This window comes from Caloenas nicobarica, chromosome 11, assembly GCF_036013445.1.
Source record: "Caloenas nicobarica isolate bCalNic1 chromosome 11, bCalNic1.hap1, whole genome shotgun sequence".
In the NCBI taxonomy this organism is placed as follows: Eukaryota; Metazoa; Chordata; class Aves; order Columbiformes; family Columbidae; genus Caloenas; species Caloenas nicobarica.
In genome coordinates, this window is record NC_088255.1 from 5,017,453 (window position 1) to 5,033,936 (window position 16,484).

Genomic DNA, 16,484 nt, shown 5'->3' on the forward strand with positions numbered 1-16,484 from the left:
GGGCAGAGGGGAGGCTGCGAAGCAGGGGAGGGCAGTGGGAGCAACCACACCTAGCAGGATGGATGTGGGGCAGATGACATCCACGAATGGGCTGGGGACGGTGCCTGCCAAAAGGCTGGACAGCTGGATCATGGAGGTCCTGCAGCCCAGTGAGGATTTCCGCACGCAGGTGAAGGAGACGGTGAAGCAGATCTGCGACTTCCTGAAGGAGAATTGCTTTGAGAACAACATCCGTGTCCTCAAGACGGTCAAGGTGAGCACTACCTAGCTCAGGGACCAGCCAGCACCGCTGCTGCCACCCTTCCCTCTGTCCTGCCACTCCAGCTCGTGCCCTGCCTCAGTTTCCCTTGGGAGCCCCAGGAAAGGTGGCAGGTGCTGCCTGTACAGGGGGCAGCAGTGTCCCTCTGGCTTGTCACGGCAGCGGTGCTGACCAGGCAGGGCATCTCTCCACAGGGTGGCTCGGCAGGCAAGGGCACAGCCCTGCGGAACAACTCTGATGCCGATGTGGTGCTCTTCCTCAACTGCTTCTCCAGCTACCAGCAGCAGAAGCAGCAGAGAAGGCATATCCTGGATTTGATCGAGAGGAGGCTGCATGCCTGCAAACAGAGCCTGTCATTCACCGTGAACATCAGCGAGCCCCGGTACAAGGGTCCTGGCAATACACCACGCTCCCTCAGCCTCACCCTCTGCTCCAAGAGGACGTCAGAGTCCATCGAGGTGGACATCCTGCCCGCCTACAATGCCTTGGGTAAGGGGTGTGAGCTGGCGCGGGGCTGGGCTGAGGCGTCAGTGCTGGGATGGCTCTTACCTTCCTTCTTGCCCCACAGGGCAGTTGAGACGGGATGCCCCCCTGAACCCAGAGCTGTATGTGGAGGCATATGTTGGGCTCCTGAATGCCAGTAGTGGCCCCGGGGAGTTCTCCCCCTGCTTCACCGAGCTGCAGAAGAAGTTCGTGAAGCGTTTCCCCGCCAAGCTGAAGAGCCTCCTGCGCCTTGTCAAGTACTGGTACAAGGAGGTGAGGGGCTGCCCAACTCCCCTGGCACTCACCAGGCACCCACCCTGGCCAGCACTCACCCCATCCCCTTCTTCTTCCCAGATGCTGAAGCCACAGTACCCCACTGCAGATCTGCCCCCCAAGTATGCCCTGGAGCTGCTGACCATCTATGCCTGGCAGGAGGGCACGGACTCCTGTGAGTCTTTCGCCATGGCTGAGGGCTTTCGTACAGTGCTGGAGTTGCTGTGCCGGTACCAGGAGATCTGCATCTACTGGGAGACGTGCTACTCGCTCCAGCACAGCCAGATCGGTGCCCACATCAAGAGTCTGCTGCGCAACCCCCGGTAAGAGCCCTACCTGGTGGGACCTTTGCCACCTGCCCCGTGGCACTGCCCAGGGCTGATGGCAGCACCTGCCCTCTATGTTTGCAGCCCCATAATCCTGGACCCTGCTGACCCCACGGGGATCCTGGGCCAAGGCAAGAGTTGGGACCTGGTGGCGCGGGAAGCTGCCCGCCACTGTTCACTGCCCTGCGTCTGTGCTGCCCGGCCCTGGAATGTGCAGGTAAGGCTCCCTGTGCCTGCAGGCGTTGTGCCCCCCCCGCCCCTGCCGACTTCACCCAGCCATTCTTCTGTCCCCACAGCCAGCACGGCCCGTGACAATCGAGGTGAAGCAGCTGGTGGGCACCAGCCTGAGCAGGACAATCAGCCCGAGCACCACCATCTGGAAGCTGAAGGAGGAGATCGAGAAGACGTGGGGCATCCCCCGGTACAGGCAGCGTTTGACACTGCAGGACACAAGTGGGAAAACCCTCATCCTGCAGGATGGTGAGCCCCTGGCCTCCTATGGCATCTTCTACAGCACCACGCTGATACTGCTGCACACTGAGCCCCTGGAGATGGAGGTCTTTGTGAAGGACGACAAGAACAAGACCACCACCTACATGGTGCTGCCCACCGACACTGTCCGGCAGCTGAAGGAGAAGATCCATGCCCGGCAGGGGCCTCCAGTCGACCAACAGCGCCTGACATATGGCTCCAGGGAGCTGGAGGACAAGCACACACTGGCATACTATGATGTCCAGCCCAGGAGCACACTCTTCATGCTCCTGAGGCTCCGGGGGGGTGTTTGCCCCCGGCATCCCTAGTTCCCTGCCTGCTCACCCTCCTGAGCATCGCCCCTGGCACCAGTCCTCACCTCTGTACCCCCCATCATGCTGGAAATAAATTAACCTCTGTAGATCTTTGTGCTGCTCATTGGGTTGGGGATGGTGCCAAGTGGCATGGGGGTGGTTGTCAAGCGGGGACCCTATTCCCCATTGGGATGAGGGGGGGCCTCCATGCCACCAGCTGCTGCGATGGCACAGGGACACATGGGTGCAGAGCAGTGCTGCTGCCTGAACTTGAGGTGGCCAGTGGGGTCAGGGGTGCCAGCCTGGTGCCAGCTGGACCTCAGGAAAACAACAGCTCCATCCTCTGCCTGCAGCAGCTTTTAAACCTTCCCAGACCACCTCCCCAGTGACTGCCAAGCAGGTAAGGTGGCCGTGACTCCCTAGGGGTGTCCCCTGGGTGTTCAGCTGGCAGGAGGCAGCGTCCCAGGGCTGGGGGTGCCATGCCTGCGCCCACGCCGGGGGTTCAAGGGTCCGGGCAGGGGCACAGCCAGCGCTGGGACATTGCCATTGCTGGGTGTCCCCGGGCGAGGCGGGCGGAGGCCTGATGCCACCCCAAGCAATGCGATGTGGCTGGTTCCAGCGTCACCTGGAGGCAGCAGGAGGCAGCACAGCCCGAGGTCATCTCCTGTCACTGCCTTAAGCGCTGGGGAAACCTCAAGTCCAGTTTCGGTTTTCATCTTCCAGAAACGAAAGCTTGGCTAGATGGGAGCCCAGGGGCACCCGGTCGGCCTTGCTGATGTCTGGCCTCCCCATCCCCCGAGTGCTGCCAAGCACCCCAACCTTCTCGGCTCAGGGTCCCTGTAGGGTCCCCGCTGTAGGACACTGGGCTGCTCCCCCCGAGTGCTCCTCGTGGCTCTGGGGCAGACACAGAACCCTGGGCTGAATCCTCTGCTTTATTGTGCTCAATTAGTACAAGCCCCCATGTGTTGCTGCTCTGTACCTGGGGTGCTGGGCACCACCTCTGTGCCCCCACCACACCTCCCTCCGGGCACCCCTCCTCCAGCCAGGCCCCCACGTCCCGCCAGTGCCCATCCTGCCCCCCTGGGGTCCCGCTCCCACACACAGGCCCCTGGGACATGAGGGTGGCCCCGCTGCCCCATCCCCCAGTGGTGCCATGCCCAGGGGCAGGTTTACATTCATCTGTAACAGTTGTTAATAAATATTTCGGTGACTCTGTGGTGCCAGCAGCCGGCTCGGTCCCCCCACTGGTGCTGGAGCCGGTGGCACGGGTGGCTGGTGGCCCCTCGGTGGGGGGCGGTCAGCCCGGCTGCCCTCCTGGCCCCAGAGCTGTGGCCCCCCGCTGCTGCCCGTGCCCTGCTCCGGTGCTGCCGGTGGGGCAGCCGAGGCCGGTGGGGGCTTTGCCCCTGCCCGCAGCCCCGCTCCTAGGCAGAGCCTGGTGCCCGGGGCCAGCCCCAGGGTCACCAGGGGGATGCGCTGCGGGGGCCCCGCTCGGCCCGCGGCCCCTCGTGGGTGCGCCGGCGGCGGGCTTTGCGCAGCTCCTCGCCCTGCCCGCGGCCGGGGGGTCCAGCATAGGCACGGGCGGGTGGTGGAGGTCTCCCCCGGCTCCAGAGCTGCTGACAGACCCTGTCCGCAGCCCCCAGCGGCGGGCGCTCCACCAGCTGGAGGAAGTCCCGGTACCAGACCTTGTGGCCAGGGGGCCCAGCGACAAGCTGGGGGTCGCTGGCGGGGGCCATGCCTGCCGCCTGCCAGGTGCTGATCACCTCCAGGGAGAGCCGCAGCAGCGGTTGGGTGAAGCCGTGCTCGGTGGCGTGGCACAGGTAGAAGCCGGCATCGGCGCGCTGCACGCTGCGCAGCAGGACACCCCGCTCCGTTCGCACCACCCGCTCATCCACCTCCACCTGTGGCAGCCACGGGGATGGGTGGTCATGTCGGCACAGCATGGCACAGTCCTACTGGTAGCACCTGGCCGGGGAGAGCCTACCTCTCGCTGGGGATCATCCCGGGTGCGCTGGTATGTCCACAGGACGCGGGCTTGCAGGGATTTGGGGACACACTCCAGGAAGGCGGTGCTGCCCTCCACCCCATAGAGCTGCTTCTGGGGCACGCTGCCCCGACGGGGGTCTGGGGGGACACGGCCTGGCTGTCAGCCCCCTGCCCTGGCAGGGCTGAACCCCTGGCCGAGTCCCGGCTCACCTTCAGAGCAGAGCACATTGGGGTCACCATTGCGGACGTCCTGTCGGCGGAAACGCCTGCGGGAAGGTGGTGAAGGAGCAGCGGCTGCAGCAGCATCACCTGCGCCCCTCACCGTGGCCTCAGGGCAGGCTGGCCAGCCGAGCACCGTGCCCCGGCATGTCACCTACCTCTTGGTGTTGGGGATGTAGCGGGTGCAGGTGGTGCCGTCCCAGGCGCAGTACGGATCCCGGGCCAGGCAGCACTCAGCACAGGCTTTGCCGTAGGCGCCGCAGCGGTGCAAGGGCAGCTGGGCCAGTGCTGTGGTTGAGCCGGCGTAGAGCTGTTGCTGGAGGGCGGGTGGAGAACGGAGCTGAGCACCCCAGTGCTGTGGCACAGTGCCGGGCAGAGCCTCGGCAGAACATGGGAACCCCCCGCAGTCCCCCCTTACCCGCTTGGAGGAGAGCTGCAGGCTGGTGATGGGGGAGGCGTCCTGCAGGCAGAGTGCAGGCAGGAGTTAGGGTGCAGGGGAACCAGGCTGCCGGCCCCCATGTCCCGGTAGCTGGAGCAGCCCAGCATGACCCAGAGCACAGGCAGCACAAGAGGGTACCTGGGGGGTCCCACTGGGAGGGCACAAAGCTCTGTCTCACCTGGAAGACCTGCAGCTCCTCCAGCAGCAGTGGCTCCATGCGGTGCCAGCTCTCCTTGGGCACCGAGACCACCTTCAGCACCGTGCCGATGTCTGTAGGCAGGGAGAGGTTAGGCCGGGGGTCACAGCTGCAACACCCCCCAGCTGTGCCCCCAGCCCCAGGGTCACCACGTGCCTGTGCCAATGAAGAGGACGTCATAGTGGCCATCAGCGGCGGTGACACGGTCCACAGCAATGCGGGTGAAGGTGTAGGGCACAGCAGCTTGTAGGAAAAGGGGCTGCTGGCCGTGGGGCAGCACTGGGTTGTACATCAGCGGGTGGTGCCGGGCAAACTGGATCACCTCATCTGGGAAGTCCTTGGTGGAGCCAAAGGTGCCGAAGGTCTTGCTGGGGCACTGTGTGGGGGCGGCACTGGCTGAGTGGGGTCTTGCTCCCCACAGCCCCCACCTCAGGTACTGGCATCCCACTGGTGGCAGCAGCCGGGACACCCCTGTGCCACGTACCATGCCCGGGCGGGGGTACGGCACGCGTCCCTGGTATGACACCCACTGGTAGTTGGGACCCTCCTTGTGCGCGAAGGGGCCCAGGAAAGCCCGGCGGATGTCGGCCATGGTGTAGACGCAGACGGCTGAGCCCTGGAAAACAGAGCTGACGGGAGAGAGAGCGGACAATGTGAGGGGAGAGGGGACAATGTGAGGGGTGAGGGGACAATGTGAGGGGTGAGGGAGGCACCGCTGGGCATAGCGAGGGGAGCAGGGAGAGGGCTTGACCTGGAGGTGGAGAAGACGGCGTAGACCAGAGGGTTACGCTTGTCCCTTGTCTGCAGCAGGAACACATCTCCTGCAAGCCGGGAGGGCGACAGCGTCGCTTTGACATGCCATGGTCGCCCGTGGGCACCCTGGGGGGCCACTCCCACCCTGACTCACGGAGCTCATCGAAGTGGGTGTCCGCCCCATCGGGTCCTGGCACGGCGCAGACGAGCCGAGCCTTCAGGAAGGTTGTCCACTTGTTCACCAGGCTGCGCTGCCCCCCCACATCATTCTGCCAGGAGAGAGAGGGCGCTGGTGTCAGCAGCAGCGGGTCGCACCCCCGGCCCCTCCCGGCCCCCAGCCCACCTGCCCACAGATGCTCTTACCCGGCAGATCTGGCCAATGCGAGCGAAGCTGGTCTTGCCCAGCCCCTGCTGCCGCTCCACCGCCGTCTCGCGGAAGAAGAAGTAGATCTTGTCATCATCGGGGTCCTCACTCTCCGGCACCCAAAAAATGGCCACGAACTTGGGCTCTGGGGGCAGAGGGGTGCTATGTCCAGTGCCCTTGCTAGCTCTGTTCCCTTGGCACCCTGGAGCACCCACTGGAGTTGCAGGAGGGTGCAGATGCCCCCTGCCCAGCTGCAGGGCAGAGGCAGAGTGAGGGTGGGACCCCACCAGGCACAGGGACTCCCCAGATCACCCTCTGCAGGCAGCAGAGAACAGGTTGTGGCTGAGCCTAGAGGACTCAGTACCCTGATGCCTCTGGGGAGCAGCAATGCCATGCCAGGGTCCCAGCAGTCCCCCCACCCTCCTGCTCCCCTGCACTGACCATTGAGCCAGCGGGAGTCGTGCTGCTCGGTGCGGATGGAGGGACGCCGGCCCAGGCTGCGGAAGATGGTAAAGTCACGGCCCATCAGATCGGTGGCCACCCCGGAGTAGAGCTCCTCGCCTAGCAGGCGGGCGGGAAGCGTTATGGGGGCCCCCTGGCACCCCCCCGGCACACTGCCCACCAGCACTGGGCTCAGCTCTCCCTTACCGACAAGGACGGAGGCAGCTGTGTGCTGGGGGTCATAGGGACTCTTCCCCTTGCCGTCCTCTATGTGCTGGGGGTCCAGCTTGAAGATGGGCTCCTGGAGGGGGGTAAGAACAGGAGGAGGGTGGGCAGCAGCAGCCGGGGGTCACAGTGGTGCTGGGGGGGCTCACCTCCGGGTGCTGGCCAGCCTCCACAAAGGCGCAGACAGGGTGGAAGGCGCCGGTACCGCAGGCATACAGGTGGGTCCGGTTGTAGGGGTGCAGGATCTTCACAAAGTTCATGCACTCGGCCTGTGGGGGGAATGCATGGGGAGGCAGTGCTGGGGAAACAATGCTGGGGTACCTCCCCGGCACCCCTCCCAGCACCCCCCAGCACTCACAGTGATGTCCTTGCCAGCCCAGTTGCACTCCTCCCTCCACTCCACCTGTGCCGGCCAGTAGATCTGCAAGGAAAAAAGGGGGGACACTCACAGCCCTGGGGTGCGCCTGGGGCCACCTGGCTTGCATGTGTATCCCCCCCCACGTTACCTTCCTGTCCTGCTGGCTGATGTCATCCAGGGCCAGGGAGAGGAGGTTGTTCTGGGCTCCAGCAAAGAGGCGGCCGCGCTCCTCGTCCAGCAGCAGGGCCTCGTAGCAGCAGGAGCGCTCCAGCGTGAAGAGGCGCAGCCCGTGACGAGCCCGCAGCTCTGTGGGACCCGCAGCACTGCTCAGCCCAGCCTAGCCATGGCACCCGCCGCTGCCTGCCGTGCTCCCTGGCCCTGGACACGTGCCCCAGGGCAGACCTGGATCTGGCTACGGTCCCCTGGCTGTGTCGCCCCCTCCCCCAAACCTGTCCCACTGGCTTGACCGGGTTCATCAACCCTGAGCCGGCCCAGCACCCATCCCCACTCCAGCCTAACACCCATCCCTGCGCTGTCCAGCACCCATCCTCACACCCCCCAGCACCTGTCCCTGTATCCCCCAGCACCCATCCCCATGCCCCCCACCCTGGCAGCAGGCGGTGGGGGAGAAGGGGCCATTCCCTGCCCTGCGGAGCTAATCCCACCGTGGCGGGAACAAACAGCCCTTTGTCAGGCTGGGAGGAGAGTGCTCGCCGGGACCCACTGCCGGACAAAGCCCCCTGCGCTGTGCTTCAGCCTGCGGGGTGGCCAGCTGGGACACGGCACTGGCTCCCTGGCCAGCACGGTGTCCCACCAGGCTTGGAGCAGCCAGGACTGGTGAATGCCGGCATGGTGCATCACAGGGGGACCCGCACATGAGGTGGCACATGCCGGGGGCCAAGAGCGATGGCCCAAGCTCAGGCACGGCCCCGAGGGCAGGCAGGTGGCCCTGGGGGGCTGGCATCAGGCGAGGAACTCGGCAGCCCATGCCAATGCCTGGCAGCCTGCGGGGAGGGCAGCGCTGGCGCTGGTGCAGGGCAGTGCGGGGGTTTTGCACCCTTCCTTGCTATGCTGTCCCCTGTCCCCCGGGATGATGCTGGGTGCTGACACAGCACCATCTCACCCACGCCTGATTGCATGTCCCACACTCACCGTGGAAGGCCAGCTTGAGGCGGGGGGTGGCAGCAGGCGGGGGGCGGCTGGTGGCAGCAGCGGGGCCACACAGCAGGAGCAGGAGCAGGAGCAACGTGCGGCTCATGGCCGGGGCCTGGCTGGCGGCCCCGCAGCTGAGGAAGAGAAGCGAGACCTCAGCTCAGGTTACAGCCCCCTCCCCACAGCCCCCAGACCACGATCCCTCCCTGGCGCTGCTGCTGGGATTGGGAGAACACCAAGCACCAGCATAGGGCGACCCCAGCACAGCACAGGCTTGACCCAGTGATAGTCGGGGGGCAACAGGCCAGCCACACCCCTCCCTGTTTTTTAAGCCCGTGTTAATCTGACCCTGAACCAAATGGGCTCCAGGAACAGCCTTCCCACTCCTGCCTGAAGGGAAACTGAGGCAGCATGGCTGAGCAGCACCCAGCCCTCCCCACGCCTGCCTGAGCCCTGCTGGCAGGAGGGCACTGGGCTCTGCCCGTTGCTGCCTGTGAGCATAGAGCTGTCCTGCAGGGACGGGCGAGCACCAGGGCGATGCCAGCCAGACATGGCACGCCAGACAGGCGGCAGGCTTCTGAGCGTCATGCGAGCTAACCATTGTGGGAATCAAGGGGTCCCGTACCTCAGTTTCCCCCACTGCGACAGCCCCTGCTGTTTGGCCCCTGGCCCTTCTTGTACCACCCTGTGAAAAACGGCTGGGTTTAGGGGGGCTCTGGCTGAGCAGGTGCCCACACCCCCTCAAGGGGCCCACACAGGTATGCCCGCCATCCTCACAGGTGCCCACCACAGGGTAGAGGAAGAGGTCCTCTGGCTCTGGCACACTCTCCCCCGGGGAACAGGAGGTGATGATTATCACAAGCACCGCACCAACACGCAGCTCCTCACCTCACCCACCGGCCATGCCACAGCAGCCCCGGGCACCTGCAGGCAGCCAGGATGTGCCAGCCGGCACCTCCCTGCGCCGCGTGTGAAGCACAAGCCTGGCCATGCTGGCCATCAGCCCCCGGTGAAGCCAACAGGTTTTCACCCGTGCTCTGGCCACCAGGGCCTTGCCAGGACACTGGTGACAACCAAAGCCCCGCTGCAGCACCGCGACTCGTGTAACTGCCTCAGTGGCTGCTGCGCTGCTCAAGCATGGTGCCAGCCAGGCCACGGTGAGTGCCGGGCCAGGGGGCATGTGTGGGTGGCGGTGCCCGGCATAGATCTGGGCACGTCTGCCTGCTGCCCAGCCTGCCGGCTGGGGCTTGCCCTGGGCTCCTGCAGGCATGGGCAGCCCCCTCCCAGGCTGGCAGCGTGGGGAGCAGGTCCTGGGCAGGCAGCGGCCGCAGCCGGGCACAGTGCCGCAGGGCTGGGCTGCCCAGCAGCCTGGCGTGAGGGCGGGAGGCGCTAATGACATTTCCAGAGGTGCTGGGATGAGGCGGGGGACCCACCGCGCTCTGCCAGACACCCCCACTGCCATGAGCAAGGGCCGTGGTGGGGGGACCAAGGGTGCTCCCACCTGCCCAGCACCCGCCAGCCCCCATGGAGGGGTCAGGGCAGACCCCCGGGCACGGACCCCAAACGCCAGTTGCCCCAGCCTGGTGCTGGCGCGCGGGGAAGTTGGAGGGGGCGGGCATCAGCGGCAGCACCAGAGACTCCCGATGCTAGCACTGGCAGATCCAGCCCCCTAGACCCCCGGTGCCAGCCCGGCAGACAGAGGTCCCTGAGACCCGCAGCAGCAATCTCCCAGCGCCCCGGTGCCAGCCCCGGCACGGACGCAGCCCCCCGAGACCCCCGGTGCCAGCCCGGGCAGACGCAGCTCCCCCCAGCACCCGGTGCCAGCCGGGACACGGCCCCCGCCTCCAGCCCTCCGGTGCCAGCCTGGGCAGAGCCCCGACGGCAGCACGGATAACCCGGCCCCGGACACCCCCCCGTACCGGCCCCGGGAGCCCCCCGGCCCCGGCAGCCCCCGCACCCTGCCCGACCCTCAGCACCCACCTGCGTCCCGGCTCCGCTCGGCTCGGCCCGGCCCCGCCCTCCGCGTCCGCCGGGAGGGAGCGGGGCGGCCCCGGCGGGGCGGGGCGGGGCACGGGGGGCACGCGCACACGCGAACACGCGTGCACACGTACACTCGTGTGCAAACACGCACTCACACACGTGCAAACACACGCGTGCAAACGCCCCCAGGCCCCCTCATGCCCACTCACACAGAGCCGTGCTGCCACCCTGTGTGGCCCACAGTGACACTCGCGGTGACACCCACCGGCCCCGGGGCAGAGCTGAGCACCCCACGCTCAGCACACGAGTGGCCCGGCTGCTTCGTCCCTGGGGTGGGCAGCTGACGGCTGTGTGCTGCCTGCCCGGGTGTGGGGGTGCTAGAGGCTGTGCTGGGGGGTGCTGAGGGGCACTGGGGGCCATACCGTGGACGGTGGGGGGCTGGTCCCGCACCCCACTCAGCTGTTGCCCAGATGTCTGGCCCAGGCCCAGCCCGGAGCAAACAAAATTCCTCCACTGCCTCCCATTTTCCAGCCACCGCTGCCAAGAATAGCAAGTGCCGAGCAGCGCCGGCAGCGAGGCCACGCGTGCCTCGGCAGGCAGAGCCTGGGGCCGGGGGGGACACGGGCTGCCCTGGGGGACACCCCTGCCTTTTATTCCTCCCGCGCCCCTGGCTGTCCCTACCTGTGGGCGCCAGAGTCCAGGAAGGCAGGTTCAACATGAGTGGGGAGGCAGCAGGTGCGGGCAGGCAAGCGGTGGGTGCGGGAAGCAGTGGGTGCAGGCAGGCGCAGGGCGAGTGGGGAGGCAGGGGGTGCAGGCAGGCAGCGGGTGCCAGCAGGCAGCGGGTGCCAGCAGGCAGTGGGTGCAGGTGTGCCGGCAGTGAGTGCAGGCAGGCAGAGGGTGCAGGCAGGCCAGCAGCAGGCACAGGCTGGCAGCAGGTGCCAGCAGCCCGGCAGTGGATGCAGGCAGGTCAGGTGCAGGTGCGGGTAGACAGCTGCCGCAGGCAGGCAGTGGGTTCAGCAGGCAGTGGGAGCCATGCAGGCAGGCACAGGCAGGCCAGCAGCAGGCAGGAGGAGCTGTGCCAGACTGGGTGCCCAAGCAATGCCCTTCCGTCTCACTACCGGTAATGTTCCTGCTGCTGGCACGGGTGTACCGTCCACTCTCCTCCCAGTCACGCTGCAGTGCCAAGCGCCAGTCCAGTGTCACGGGTGGCAAAGGGGATGGGGACATTGAGGGGACAGGTGGCAGGGGAGCCGCTGGCAGGTGCTAATCTGCTGCAAGACTTTACCCAGTTGCTGTGGTGGGGCTTTGGGCTGGGTTGCCATGACAGGGTTCGGCATGGTGTCTCTGTCCCTACTGCCCCAGCCATCAGGACCAGCTGGGGCAGTGGGGACAGCAATGCTGTGCCCAGCCCTGCACAGTGGGCACCTTCGTTTGTTGTGCCAGCACTGTGCCTCAGTTTCCCTCCACCCAGCTGGGACCTTTCCGTCTGGTGCTGCTCCCGGTATGTGTGCTGAGGTGGCTGTGTGGTGTCACCGTCACTGAGCCCCAGAGCCCAGCAAGGACCTTGCCAGCAGCAGCTCTGCCTGGAGAAACCATCAGGAGTCAGAAGGGCTGGGCTTCTATCCCGGAAAAAACGGCACGGGAGGGATGCGCCACGTCGCCCGCTGGCCACCCCTTTCTGCCTCGCTGGGTGTTTCTGGCAAGCGCTGAAGCTGCTGGCTGCTGACATGGTGACAGTCCGCAGCTGGAATGAGCATCGCCACCAGCATCCCACCCTCATCCCTGTGCTCACTGCCAGCCCCGCGGAGGGCGGCACGGTCAGGTGCCAGTGGCCGGGCTCCCTGCCAGCGCGGGGGTGTCACCGCCAGCAGTGTGAGCAGGTGCCGGCTCCTTCGCTCTTTGATCCCTTCCCTGCCGCTGGCAGATCCGTGCCGGGGGATTGCTACCTCGGCCAAATCTCCCCTGGCGGTTCCGGCTCTAGGCGTGCATCTGTAGCTCTGCCAGCAGCACCCGAGCCCCCAGCGGTGTTTGTGGTAGGAAACGGCTCCTTCCCACCTCCGCAGGGCTCCCAGGGGCGGCGTGGCAGCAGGCAGCAGCCAGCATGTCCTGCACCTCCTGTGCCAGCTTGCCCACTGGCACAGCGCGAGAAGTATGCGTGCCAGTGTGCGGGTGACCAGGACCAGCGGCTGCTGGAGAGCCTGCACAGACATGAGCCGTGATTTGTCCCCATCTTGCTAGTGACTGAGAGGGCCCTGGCGCAGGGACCTGTGGGTTGACCCAGAGCAAGGCGGCTGCAGGGTGCCCCCCCGTCTCCATAAGGGCTGAGGATCAACCCTCTGACCTGCTGGAGCCACCGTGGCCAGGGCCAGACAAAACGAAGCGGGGGCAAAGTGAGCTGCATCATACCAACTGGTGCCATAGTTGTCCTCGTGCCACCTGGACTTGGCACGGCCCTGTTCCCCAGCCAAGAGATGTGCTTGTGCAGCAGAGTGGCCTTTGCCAGCACTTCTGGTGACACTGCCAGCTTGCCGGGGGGAGAGGAGGGAGCAGAAGGACGAGAGGCATCCTCACCCCAGCCTGCACTTGTGGCCCGGGCATGGGGATAACGTCCTCAGGCTGGTACTCCCTGGGCCTGGCCACCCCAAAAAGCCCTCAGTGGTTTGTGACATCACCAGCTTTAGGACTCCTTTGGGAGTTCCCCAGCACAGGGCCCCTCACTGCCTGCCTGTGTGCCCCCTCTATCCCTGGCCAGGCTGGGTCCCCATCCCAAGCCCTGCTCCCCACTGCAGCCCATGGCTTTTCCAGGGGAGTGAGGTGAGCCCTGCCGTGCCATGAACACTGCAGGGATCTCTCCCATCGCCACTTCAATGGCTATGCCAGTGTCTCCTTGCCATCATTCCTGGCTTGGCTGTGCACCAAGACAGGAAAGTGGCTGCATGTCCCCGTGGCATGTGACGTCCAGCCACAGGACGGCATCAGCCTCGAGTGGCTGCCACATCCCTGGTGCAAAGGGAGGATACACCCGGCAGGGGACAGAGCCCATGGGGTGCCAAGTGTGCCAGTGAGAGGGCCTGTGCTGGTGGTGAGCAAACACGCCTGAGCCAGCTGCATCCTCATAGCCTGGTGTGGTGGTGATGTCCCAGGGGGACATCAGCTCAGGGCTCACACCACGTCTATGGATACACCCTCCTAACCCTACATCCACCCTCCATCACAACACGCTGGTGCGAGACCCCCACAGCAGGGACCCGCATGGCCCCAGTGCATTCCTGCCAGGATTACGTACCGGCTCCCGGCAGCACCATACCAGTGTAGCCCGGCTAATCTCTTTTTAATTGTCCTCACCCTGTGCTGGGCTGGGCCAGGCTGCTCAGGGGATGTGGGGTGCTGGGTGCGTCCCCGTGCCTGAACATGTCTGGGGTGCCATTATCAGGTATCCCTGCCATGGAACCAAGCTGTGGGGTGCATGGTGAGCCTTTGGGTTGGTGATGAAGGAGACATCCATCCTCCCGATGCAGTACAATGGCTTTTTGGGAAAGGGAGGGATCCTGGGCTTCTAGGATCCCATCCTGCTGCCCCGGGGTGAACATCTGCCCTTGGCTTTGTGGCTGCTAGCAGCCAGGCTCTGGGGCAGACAGACGGGCTGTGTCCCATGCACCAAAAAACATTGAGCTTGAAGCTCCTCAAAACCATCTCAATGGGGCAGGAGCAACAGTGGAGCCATGGTGTGTGGGACACAGGACACTGGCACTCTACCCCCAGCCTGGCCCTCTCCCCATCCCAGTGGAAGGGCAGGAGAGATGTTGGCTGAGCCCCCTTGCCTGCTGCCCTGCCCTGTGGCACACCAAACAGTGGCATCCAGTTCCTCTAGGCTTTAAAAATAGGCTGGTGTCCCTGCTGTGGGGTCGGTAATTTTAGCTGGGGTGTGTCTCACTGGGAAGCATGCAGGACCATGCATCTGCTCCTGCGGCATCTGTGCCCAGGGCTGATGTCAGCCCCTCACTGCCCACTTGCTCACCCCTGCCCTGGGGCAGTGCCCATCAGTGCAGCCTGGCCGTGGCCATTTCGGACACAAATGATGCCTGGCGGGATGACAAGGGCAGAGGAGGGAGGACGGATGCCTGGGTGCCCCCTGAGCCTGCCTGCTCCTCATTCAGGTCGTCGTGCCCCCAAAGCGAATGGCACGCAGGAGCATAGCATCCCACTGCCACAGCACCCAGCAGCACCCAGCCAGGCAGTGGCAGGGGGGTCCTTGCACCCTGCCCTGCCCACCCTCCTCCTCTCACCCCTGGACCCCAACACAACAGCCACTTCAGCTCGCCTCCCACGGTGCTCCCGCAGAGCCGCGGCGGCTGGGAAGGCTGGGGGGGCCACCACCGAGCATAATGCGACTATTGATGGGCGAGCTGGCGGCCCCGGCGGGGCACAATAGGGCCTTGTCTGCCGGCCCAGCTCCTTCTCCTGCCCAGCCGGGTGCCCGGTGTCGGGCTCCCCTCTTCCCTGAATGGCTCAGAGCTCGCCCAGGTCCCAGCCAGGGCAAGCTCTGCCTGAGGCTGAGCCGGCAAGTGCAGTGGAGGAGCCACAGGTGGGAAGGCACTGAGCAAATCCCCCTTTTCCTGTAAACCAGCGCCCTGGGGAAGGGACATGGCTTAGGAAACCCCCCAAAGCAGCAATGCTCACCCCAACTGCGAGAGGGCTCAAGGACCCCCTCTCAGACATGGGGTGACAGGGACAAGGAGGCAGTGTGTGCCTGATGATGCCCTCCCATCCTTCTCGGGATCATGCCCGAGACCACCAGCACCCAGGACCAACCAAGGGGAGACAGTGACCTGGCATCCCCCCAGCGAGCTCCACCACTCTGGCCCCCTGACCCTGCAGCCCGCCTCGACAGGGCAGTCCGGTTCCCGGTGGCCGCCATCTCACCTGCTATGGCACGCTGGCTCTGCTGGAACTCTCCTGCCTCCTTGCCTGGTGGGTGAGCTGGGGCTGCGGCTGCCTCCTGCTCTTTAAACCCCAAATCCCCGGTGCCGGGCGCCAGTCCTGCCGGCGGCGGGGGCGGAGGGAGGGGACACAAAACCCCGGTCCCTGCTCTCGGGGCTGGCACCAACAAAAGGCAACTGTGTCCCGTGTCCTCCCTGTGCACCCAGCGACCCGGCCGGCGGCTCAGGGGCAGCCCCTCGGGACGCCGAGGCTCCTCAGGGTGCCTCCAGCGCCTCTGCCTGTGCTGGGAAGGCAGGAGAGCCGCCGGCAAGCCCTGGGTCCCCGATCGCAGCCATGGAGCATCCCAACATCCCCAAGAGCCTGTCCCTGCCCGCTTGGTCCTGTGTCTGCCTGAAAGGGTGCCAGGGCGAATGCGCTGTCACCGTCCTTCCACCGCATCTGCTCCTGCAAAGCCCGGCCCAGCGGGGCTGGGGCAAGAGAACAGGGACATGGCTGCTGCCGCGGTGCCTGTGCCCGGGGGTCTCACCCCACGGGACCCCCAGAACCCTGCTCGGCTGGGGCCCCAGGGCCGGCTGGCTGCCTGCAAAGCATCCTTGCGGTCCAAAGGACAGGAGCAGCCGTGCTGCCTCATTAATGCGGGGTAAATGTGTAACGAGCTCTCGGCCGGGCCAGGGCAGTTCAAGCCGCACGGCTCCTCTCACCCACCCAGCGTGCCGGGAGCCGGCAGCTTTATCCGGGCGGGAGCCATGCAGCCGGCGCAGGAGTGGGCAGCACACTGGGCTGGGACAGGAACAAGCCCGTCCCCAGAGGAGGGAGGCTGTCCCTCCACCCACGCCTGCCCCAGCCTCCGAAAGGGAGGCTCAGGCTCAGCCCAGCTGCCCAGTGGCAGAACGTGAGGGTGAGGGAGCCGAGCTCCGCTCTGCGGTGCCCGCCAGCACGGGAGGCACCAATTTAATAAAAAAAACAAGGCAGGAAATTCCATCTGAAGAAAATGTTTTGTTTTGATTTGTTTTTCTGTTGCAATGGTGGCCAGGTGCTGGCACGGCTGCCCCACAGGCTGTGGAGCCAAGCCCCAGCCTCTCTCCCCAGGAGCTGTGCCCTGTGCAGGAGGAGAGGGGCTGGGGGGACATGGAGCCTGGGATGTTGCCCACACAGAGCCGGGCTCTTGCCTGTGTGGCTGCAGGCCAGCACGGCCTGGAGCTGCTGGGGATGCGGATGCACGGCACACCGTGCCGTGTCGAGTGGTGCCATGTGAAGACGCAGGGCACCGTGCAATGTAAAACTCCACAGGGATCTTTTGGGCACAG

General features: G+C 65.6%; 2 protein-coding genes across 4 annotated transcripts; one reads left to right on the plus strand and one right to left on the minus strand.

Annotated features, from left to right (window-relative positions):
- Position 1: 1 nt before the first annotated feature.
- LOC135992865 (2'-5'-oligoadenylate synthase 1-like) lies at positions 2 to 2,221 on the plus strand. The gene is made up of 6 exons (XM_065642278.1): positions 2 to 253; positions 454 to 748; positions 828 to 1,015; positions 1,097 to 1,338; positions 1,426 to 1,558; positions 1,638 to 2,221. The coding sequence occupies exons 1-6, from the start codon at positions 59 to 61 to the stop codon at positions 2,139 to 2,141; spliced, it is 1,557 nt and encodes a 518-aa protein (XP_065498350.1). The 5' UTR covers positions 2 to 58; the 3' UTR covers positions 2,142 to 2,221.
- Positions 2,222 to 3,180: 959 nt separating this feature from the next.
- On the minus strand, positions 3,181 to 15,200 carry SEMA3B (semaphorin 3B). Of its 3 annotated transcripts, none has more exons than XM_065642277.1 (18): positions 15,160 to 15,200; positions 8,257 to 8,390; positions 7,253 to 7,410; positions 7,105 to 7,167; positions 6,896 to 7,015; positions 6,729 to 6,822; positions 6,522 to 6,641; positions 6,080 to 6,225; positions 5,871 to 5,985; positions 5,715 to 5,784; positions 5,448 to 5,592; positions 5,120 to 5,339; positions 4,946 to 5,037; positions 4,747 to 4,788; positions 4,487 to 4,644; positions 4,320 to 4,375; positions 4,108 to 4,247; positions 3,181 to 4,024 (listed from the first exon to the last, which is right to left on the minus strand). In XM_065642277.1, the coding sequence occupies exons 2-18, from the start codon at positions 8,360 to 8,362 to the stop codon at positions 3,584 to 3,586; spliced, it is 2,286 nt and encodes a 761-aa protein (XP_065498349.1). In that variant the 5' UTR covers positions 8,363 to 8,390; positions 15,160 to 15,200; the 3' UTR covers positions 3,181 to 3,583. The 3 variants fall into 3 exon arrangements, with proteins under 3 accessions (XP_065498349.1, XP_065498348.1, XP_065498347.1); XM_065642276.1 differs by lacking the exon at positions 15,160 to 15,200 and adding an exon at positions 10,237 to 10,258; XM_065642275.1 differs by lacking the exon at positions 15,160 to 15,200 and adding an exon at positions 8,882 to 8,918.
- Positions 15,201 to 16,484: the final 1,284 nt, after the last annotated feature.

Excerpts from the sequence above, each read along its gene's own strand:
- SEMA3B (XM_065642277.1), bottom strand. The coding sequence starts at position 8,362 with ATGAGCCGCACGTTGCTCCTGCTCCTGCTCCTGCTGTGTGGCCCCGCT. Across the intron at positions 7,411-8,256 it reads CCTCAAGCTGGCCTTCCACG|AGCTGCGGGCTCGTCACGGG; the intron begins GTGAGTGTGGGA and ends CGGGTCCCACAG. Across the intron at positions 5,785-5,870 it reads CACCCACTTCGATGAGCTCC|GAGATGTGTTCCTGCTGCAG; the intron begins GTGAGTCAGGGT and ends CCCGGCTTGCAG.
- LOC135992865 (XM_065642278.1), top strand. The coding sequence starts at position 59 with ATGGATGTGGGGCAGATGACATCCACGAATGGGCTGGGGACGGTGCCT. Across the intron at positions 254-453 it reads GTGTCCTCAAGACGGTCAAG|GGTGGCTCGGCAGGCAAGGG; the intron begins GTGAGCACTACC and ends ATCTCTCCACAG. Across the intron at positions 1,339-1,425 it reads AGTCTGCTGCGCAACCCCCG|CCCCATAATCCTGGACCCTG; the intron begins GTAAGAGCCCTA and ends CTATGTTTGCAG.